Source organism: Plasmodium reichenowi, chromosome 14 (genome assembly GCF_001601855.1).
Source record: "Plasmodium reichenowi strain SY57 chromosome 14, whole genome shotgun sequence".
Classification (NCBI taxonomy): Eukaryota; Apicomplexa; class Aconoidasida; order Haemosporida; family Plasmodiidae; genus Plasmodium; species Plasmodium reichenowi.
This window is the reverse complement of record NC_033659.1, coordinates 2,481,665-2,491,664: the sequence shown is the minus strand read 5'-3', so window position 1 is coordinate 2,491,664 and position 10,000 is coordinate 2,481,665. Positions and strand designations below refer to the sequence as shown.

Genomic DNA, 10,000 nt, shown 5'->3' with positions numbered 1-10,000 from the left:
AAACTGAGAGTGATATTAAAGTATATCATAATGTAAGAAAGGATTTTTATATTTTAAATACTAAAAATAATAGTTCGAACTTTTCGAATTCTGAAAATGATAATATCATGAGAAAAAATTTAATTCAATTTTTAAATGAAAATCGTAATAAAGTAAAATCATCTAGAAGTGATTATAGTGAAGATAATAATTTATTAAATAATCCATATGATAAAAAAACCAGAAAAATTAATCAAACTTGTAATAAAAATGTATCCTACAGTGGGAATATGACATTTAAGGAAAATATATCATTTGATAAAAATAATAAATTATATAATAAAAATATTTCATTCAATGAAAAAGCGTATAATAATAGTAATAAAAATTTATCGAATAATGTAATTAATTTTTATCAAAAAAGAAATTATAGTAATAATGATATACATGATTTTATTCATATGAACAAAGATGATAGTAATGATAATATTAACAATAATAATAATAATAATATAGAAAAAAATATAATGAGAAATAGGCAAAGACATGTATCCATTCCTGTTTTTAGACACTCATTTTTAAATGAAAATATATCTAAGCCAGATTCATTTCGAAATAAATATCTTAAAGAATCTAACAGCAAATATCCATGGAATTATTTATCAAATTCTTCTATCGAATGTTTAGAAAATGATAAATCAAATAATAATAAAATTGTAAAATCAAAAAATAATAAAATTATAAGACCCAATTATATAAATGATGAAAATGAAGATCATACAACGAAAACTTGTGTAAAAGGTTCTAGAAAAAATAAGGATCAAAATATAGAAAGTAATATAATAGATAATCAATATGTAAATAATAAAATGTTGATGCTACCAAATAACTTTCATACGGATAATAATATACATAATAGAAATAATAGTAGTAATTCAACATTTGGTAACATGATACGTCAAAAAAAAGAAGATTATTTATTAAATAGTAAAAGAAATGATTTATATGATGAAAAGCAAACATTTTCAAGTAGTAATATAAATGAAAAGACAAAAATAAATATAAATAAAGAAAAAAATAATAATAAAAATAATTTAGAATCCCATTATGAATATTTAAGTAATGAAATTCTGAAATTTATGATTAAATATAATGAAAGTTCAAAAAATTTTAAAATGGATGTAAATGAAATAGATACAGAACTTTTAAGTACTAGCATAAAAAAATTTGTTCGAAATTTAACAGAAAAAGAAATGAATCAATTATTATGTAACAAGGATTATATTTTTTCAAAAATTATTATGGAAAGTTTAGAAAATAACGAAGTCAATAAAAATGATATAAATGTTACATGTGATAATAAAACTACAACGCATGAAGAATATAATATAGATAATAATAGTATAGATATAAAAAAAAATACAGACCCTAGTCCTAAGAATGATAATATAAAAAATGATTTACAATTATGTGGCAGTAAAACTATGTCCAATTTATATAAAGAGGGAAACACAAATGATATTGATGCATCATATAATAATAAATCCTGTGAAAATAATTCTAATAATATTTACACAAATGTATTAAAAAATATGAATAAGGACCAAATTTTTAATAAGAATCTTAATAGTTCTTACCACAATAATGTTAAGAAGAATAATACATTTAATGTTAATATTAATAAAAATGCAACCAATAATATGAGCAACAATAATAATAATAATAATAATAATAATAGTGTAACTGATTCTATAAATAATAATGCAAAAAATAAAATGAGATCAGTGAAATTGTCAAATGATAATGTGAGTATGTTGTATAATTATTGCTTGGATATATGCAGAGATAATAACTCACAATTAGACAAAAATATACAAGGTGATAATAAGATGAATGAAAAGTTTACAAATGAAAATCATATGGAAAATGTAAAGGACCTAATTAAAAAGGAAGACAATACACATATAAATGATACAAATGATACAAATAGTAATAATAATAATAATAATAATAATAGGAGTAGTAGTAGTAATAATAATCACTTGGATAAGTTGAAAAACTTAACATATGATCCTAATACTATGTCGTCGCCTAAAAGAAAAAATTTTAAAGAACATATAAATTATTTTTTCAATGATTGCTTTAAAAATTTTAAAAACTTAAATGATAAAATTAAATACAAAAAAAATTCCGAAAATGTTGCTAATACGAATAATGATAAAAAGGAAGAAAATAATGGTAACTTGAATGAAAAACATAAAGAACAAAATATTGATAATGTATTGAATACTAGAAAAGTACCATTTGATGGTCCTATATTAGATGAACACACCTCGTGTAATGATAAAGATGATGATAATTTAGAAAGTGAAAAAAAGACATTTAACAAATGTACAAGTGTAACAAACAAGGAATCTAATAATATGATATTAAGGAGTGATAATAATAATGATATCATAAAAAAAATGAGAACTAATGATCATAGAGAAAGAATGTCATTTGAACATTTTAATAATAAGATAAATAATTTAATTAATAAATATGAATATAAACAATGTCTTAATAAATATGAAAGACAGTTAATTAAATTTGTACAGACGTTTAAGAATAATAAACAAGATCATATATCTTCACAAATATACAGTGATCATAATGATAAAAATAATTTAATAAAGTACACATATGATGAAGAGAATATATTAAAAGCAATTTTAAAGAATATAATGTGGGAAAAGTCAAATATGAATAATAATAATAATAATAATTCTTCAAGTAATGAATCGTTCTTTTCATTTAATAATAGTATTAAAGATATAGATGATAATTTTGTTGAAAATGCTGATGATAGTATATATGGTAATATTGACCATAATAATAATAATATTAAAAGGTCGTATGGTACTAATAATATATATGATTATAATAATCATGATAGTAGTAGCGGAAGCTGTATTAAAATATGGAGTGATAAAATGATAAGATATAAAAATAATAAAACAAATGAGAAATATTCAAATAGAAAAAATATATATCCAATTAAACAATCATGTAGTGATAGTAATCATTATATATTACAAAAGATTATGAAAAATAAGAGAGAAAAAAGTTGTAATAATAATGAAGAAAATAATTTCTCATTTAATGATATTTTATATGACAAACGTTCAAATAATTATGATAATAGTATTAGTATGTCATATAATAAATGTTTTCATAAAAATATAAAAAATATTACGAATTCGATTACTAAAAATTATTTGTATTATAATAATAATAATAATAATAATATTAATAAATATGGAAAAAGAAATGAAAGCTTTGAACATATATCAAATAATAATAATGGGAATCATAAAAAAAATGAGAATTTATTAATGTTATCTCAGTCAAAGAATTTTTCCTGCTCATCTTATAATAAGGAAAATAATTTATTACCCATTATATGTGATGGGAATAATGTAGATAAAAATAAATTAAAAAATACTAGTGTAGGAAATATGATTAAATATAAGGAACCTAAAAATAATTTAAAATATCCAATGAATATATATAATAAATTATTTAATAAGGATAGACAAAATATAGATATATCACCAGAACAAACATTAAATCTTGTTAAAAGTATACAAAGAGAAAGTATGTTAAACAAAGCTAAAGAAATTAATTTATTTAATGAACGTAATAACAATAAGATAGGATGTACATATGATAATACGAATAACACATCAATATCTGATTTTAATAAGGACAAAATTATTATAAATAATGTTCATATACAAAAAAAAAATAATTTTTCTAATATAAATTCTTTAAAAAAAAATAGTAATGATTTATTTAATAAAAATATAAAATTTAATAATAATAAAATGGAGAAATGTATGGATATTTTTGAAAATTTTCAAATAAAAAATAAGGATAAATATGCACACATTTTTAATGTTCATGTAGATAACAAAAAAAAATGTAGTAATTATGATGATTATTTTAAAATAACACATTTATACAAATTTAATAATATATTATCAAATAATAATATTACCAATACATTAAATATACATAATATAGAATATAATAAATGTAATAATATAAAAAAGGAACGAGAAAATAATATACTAGATAATGTTCCAAATGATGATATGAAGATACCCAAAAAAAAGGAAAATGAAAAAACTGAATTAAGGATTAATTTAAATAATTTCAATCAGAATTATATTAAAGAATTATTAATTCAAAAAATGTATTATCAAAAGGAATTTTATAATAATAATGATTTCATTCATAAATATAATGATAATCATACTTTAAAAGATAATATATATTCAGAGAAATGTAAATATGACACTTACAAATCTGGTGTATATAATAATTCTTATTCTTCATATAATTCATTAAAAATTAATTTGTTTTCTTTATTTGATGATATGTATGAGAAATTTTTTATAGAAAATTATCAAGATCGTGATAAAATGCTCAACATTTTAAGTATCAATAAATCCTTATGCTACAACCAGTTGTCTATATTTTATAAAAAGAAAATATTTTTTCAATATAAAGAAGCAAAATATGTACATAATAATTACAACATGAATGTATCATATAATGCTTATAATTTATATATAAGTCAAAATGTGATTCAGCACAAAAATTACTACAATTCGGATATAAATAAAAATATATGTGAAAATTTAAATATTTATAAAATAAAAAATGAAACAAAAAATGACAATGAAAATAAATATAAAAGTAAGGATAATGATAAAAATAAAACAGAAAATTATAACAAAAGTACTTATAATAATATTTATTATGAATACAATAATAATAATAATAATAATAATAATAATAATAATATCGCCAATTTTGATAATAACCTATGTGGTCCTAACCATAATGAACAGCTTAACGAATTTATATTAAACCATCATAAAAAATGGAATGATAAAAACAAAAATATTTTGGAATTATCATATCATAATGATTTTATGAATAATAAAATAGAAAAGAATATCAAAGAAATAAAACATATCAATAAATATTATATGAAAGAAGAAATGAACTATTTTAAGAAAGCCATAAAAGAAATGAAAAGGTTAAAAAAAATTATGTGTAATATTTTAAAATCTCAAAGTAATAATTATCTAAATTTGAATATAGATGAGAAATTATTATATAATATGCAAAATGATGAAGATGTATCATTTGAATCGTATTTAAAAGATGATAGTGATGATATTGATGGTTATGGTAATCATTATGGTCATGTTTATGGTCATCGTAATGACCATGGTCAGGTTTATAATCGTGAAGACGATTATAATATTAACCTTAATACAAATAATAATTACAATATATATAGAACCCCTCGTTTGGATAAAATAAGAAAAAATGATAAATATAATTCTCATCCACAAATTGAAAAAGAAATATTAAATAATAGCAATAAATTTAACATAAATAAAAATTATAAAAAATGTAATATAATTGATGATGATAATGGTTCGAAAATTCACATGAATAAAAAAAATGGACTTATGAAAAAAAATGGTACATCTTCAAATATGTTACAACTAATTAATAAAAAAAACGAAAATGATCAGAAAAAACTCATCGATCACAATAATGAATATAATAGTGATTATTCTTTTGATAGTGACAATGTAAGCAAGTTAATAAATATTGTGTTCGAAAATAAAAACGAAATGAATAAGACAGCACTTAAAATAGATCAACGTATGGACAGCACTATTAATGATAAGCATGAAGAAATTAAAACAAATATAGAGGGTGATAAAAATAATCAAAGGGATGGTACAAATTATCAAAGGGATGGTACAAATTATCAAAGGGATGGTACAAATTATCAAAGGGATGGTACAAATTATCAAAGGGATGGTACAAATTATCAAAGGGATGGTACAAATTATCAAAAGGGTGATAAAAATAATCAAAGGGATGATATTCATAATACATCAAGAGAAGCTTTAGGAACATTCGAATTTGAAGTGAATATAAAAAATAATGAGGAGGAGTATAAAGAAACGTTTAAATATATTTATGAAAAAATTACTAATATAAGGAATAATATGTGGAATGAAGATATGGATAATATGCAAAATAATGAAATGAAACAAAATTTATTAATATATAAAAGTAGAAATGATAACATTTCTCCTGTATACGAACAAAATATAAATAATAATATAAAAATGTTAGATACTGAAAAAAAGGAAGATATAAAAGATAAACTCAAAAATGATGATATAGGTAAAGAAGAAAATGTAAATGGAGATAATGATGTAAAAAAATGTAATGATGATATATATTATTTTAATATTTATACAAACGTATGGGAAAATGTGGATCTAAACGTTAGTCAAAAATTATTAACAAGTTTAAAAATGAAAAAGGATATTATAAAAAAATATTATAAAAATGATTATGAATATGAAAATTTTATAACCTTTAGTGAATGGAATGCCTACAATTTAATGATATCAAAAATATATAAAGCTTTAGATATGAAAAAGTTTGAATATTATCAGAGAAGAGTTTATGATACCGACATATTTAAACGTGATTTTAAAAAAAGATGTGCACATGATTTTGGAATGAAAATTATAGGAAAACCACGTTCAAGAAGAAAGACAAAAAGGTGGAATATTGGAGGAGAAGATAAGTTATATGAAGATGAGGTATATTCAAAGAATTCGGATGACTATTCTGATTTTAATTATGATGAATATGTTGAGGGAGATGAAGACGAATATGAAGAAAACGAGCATAATCAAGATAATGAAAATGATGAACATGAAATTGGAGGCAATAAATATGATGAAGATGAAGATCAAAATCAAGAACAACAAGAAGAACAAGAAGAACGAGAAAGTGAGGATCGGAATGAAGATGAGGATTATGAGGAAGATGAGGATGATGAGGAAGATGATGATGAGGAAGAAGATGATGAGGAAGAAGATGATGAGGAAGAAGATGATCACGAAGAAGATGATAACGAAGAAGATGATAACGAAGAAGATGATAACGAAGAAGATGATAACGAAGAAGATGATCACGAAGATGGTGATCACGAAGATGATGTAGATAAAAAATGTCTTTATGAAGAACATATAGAACAAGAGAAAGAAAAAGAAGTACCAGAAAAGAAGGATGAAGAAAAATGTACATTTGTGAAAAAGGAAAGTTGTGAACATAATAATGATGGTTCCAAAAAATATAATGAAGTTGTTTGCAAAAACGAAAATACCAGTAATGAGAATTACATTCTTAGTCAAGGTGAATGTAATAAAATGAAAGAGTCCACTGATCTAAAAAATACATTAAATTCAATTGAAGATGAAGAAAAATTCGAAGAACGGGAACCAAAAAGAAGCGAACGTTTATATTTAAGACGAAAAAGAGCTAGCAGCATACTAAGCAATAATTCAACTGAAAACAGTGTTAACAAAATTGTTACTAGACAATATAAAAAATTAAAAGAGAGTGAAAAAGCTGAGGAAGATGTGAAAAGTGTTTATTTAGGAACACGATCAAATAAAACAAATAATAATAAAAAAACACATATATTTAAAAAGCGAATAAATAGAAAAAAAAATTCGAATACATTAACATTTAAAAAACCACATATATATGAATTAATTCAATTACCAGATTATGTAACCCATAACGAATTGATAAGTAGTAAGAATGAAAGTCTTCCAACATACATATTACAATATGAACAGTTAAGAAAAAATGAATGTGTATATTTTAATATACAAAATCATTACAACAGTTTTGTAAATAATGTATATCATTTCGCTATAAGTTATGAACAGTCACTGAAACATAATGAATATCTGAACAATGCATTAAATAATATAAAATCAAGATTTTATATTAAACGATTATGTCTTAAAAATAATAAAACTATGGAAAATAATAATATATATGATATATGTAGTACATATTATAATTATCTCTATACATATGATCCAAATAATAATACATATATATTACAAACATCTAATAGAAACAATACAATTGCAAGTATAGATAAAGGACTTAATTATGAAGAATATTATAGCAACTATGTAAATGATTATTTACAAAGTCAATTATTAAAAAAGAAAAGAAATAGAACAAAAAGTAAAGAAAATAATAAATGTACATCAGATATATTATTGTCCACTGAAAATGATAATCCATTAGATATATCCAATGAATATATTGTCACAAGAAAAATGTCATCCAAATATTATGATAATAGTCCATTTTTAAATGAGGATTATTTAGGTATAAAATCTATGGAATATAAACATAATACATCTATAATTAATGATAGTAATTTTGGAGACAAGAATAATTATGTTGATTATACTACATCCTATATGGATGGTAACAATGAAATCGCGTGTAATTATAATTATCTAAATTATTATAATAATAAAGACCATCAACCTAAAGCACAGAATGATATATCTTTCAGTGAAAAAACATTAGAAGAGGGAGATGATGAAGTACAACAATAGACATTTTTAGAAAGTTGAATAAATGTTGAAAATATATTGATATATCTTAAAATATAAAGAGGGAGTACTTATAACAAAATAATATATCAACAGTAAAAATGTGGAAAATTCACACGGTCATATGATAAAAAAAAATAATAATAAAATGAAACATATTATATATATTATGTATATATTATATATATATTATATATATATTATATATATATATCATTTTATTATTTATTATTTTTTAATTTTTTGTCCATTTTATAATATTTTTCTTCTTTTTGAAATATGAACACACATTTTTTTAATTAAATTTTTTTATTTTATTATTATTTTTTTTTTTTTTATGGTTCTCATTACATTTGTTAAATCAAAAATGAAATATTAAAATATTCTTTTCTTTGTTTTATGTTTTCCTTTTGTTGCTTTTTTCTTTTTTTTAATTTTTTAAAGTATACATATATATATATATATATATATATATATTTTCATGCTTCATATTTATTTGTTTCAAAACTATAAATTTGTTTCCCTTTTTTTAATTTCTTAAATTCTTTTAATACACATTAATTTAAATTTGTAGGATAATAAAATATAAAAAAAAAAAAAAAAAAAAAAAAAAAGTAGAATTGTTCTTATTTATATATTTTGACATGGTTACTTTTTCAGAATATTCTTATATTTTAACTTTTTTATTATCGCATATATCTTTATCTTTTTTTATATAAAAATGTATAAATTAAGAAAACATATATGTTCTATATTCCAGATAATATAAACGAAAATTTTTTCCTATATATATAATATATTATATATATAGAAGTGTTTGGAAAAAAATGAAAAAATAATGAAGACTTATAAAATTGAATTATTTTTAAAATATTTTATTTATGTAAATTTTATTATATATATATATATATATATATCACATTTAGACAATATATATGTGTTTATATTTCAAACAGATAAGGAAATAAAAAAAAAAAAAAAAAAATTTAATAATGATTATAAAATGATAAAAAATTGTTTGAATAATATTAATTCATCGTTTCTTTATTTTATGTGTTTTATTTAAGAAAAAAATAATAAAATCACATATCAAATTATATATAATATTATATTATGGTCATATATATATATATATATATATATATATATATAATTTACACCTTTTGTAAATACAAGAACAAAAAAAACAAACAAAAAAATAAGAAAGAAACAAAAAGGAAACAAATTAATGTTTAATATGAGTTTATTATAAATAAATAAAAACAACCATTTTATAATAAAAAATAATAAGTAAGAAGCTGCCACCTTATATGTAATATATATAAATATATATAAATATATATATATATATATATATTTCCTATCCCTTCAAGATTTAAAAATAAAGAACATATATATATATATATATATATATATATATATTTTATATATATATTATATATATATATATATATATATATATATATATATCTTTTTTTTTTTTTTTTTTTTTTTTTATA

The 10,000-nt window shown here is 20.0% G+C and overlaps 1 protein-coding gene across 1 annotated transcript in view; it reads left to right on the top strand.

Moving 5' to 3' along the window:
* PRSY57_1461700 (hypothetical protein) overlaps positions 1-8,504 on the top strand; it is a gene marked incomplete at both ends in the record, with an annotated part of 10,149 nt that extends 1,645 nt beyond the window's left edge. The window contains one exon of the mRNA XM_012910213.2: positions 1-8,504. This exon is cut by the window's left edge and continues 1,645 nt beyond it. Within this exon, the coding sequence (XP_012765667.2) occupies positions 1-8,504 (8,504 nt within the window).
* Between the last annotated feature and the right edge of the window lie 1,496 nt (positions 8,505-10,000).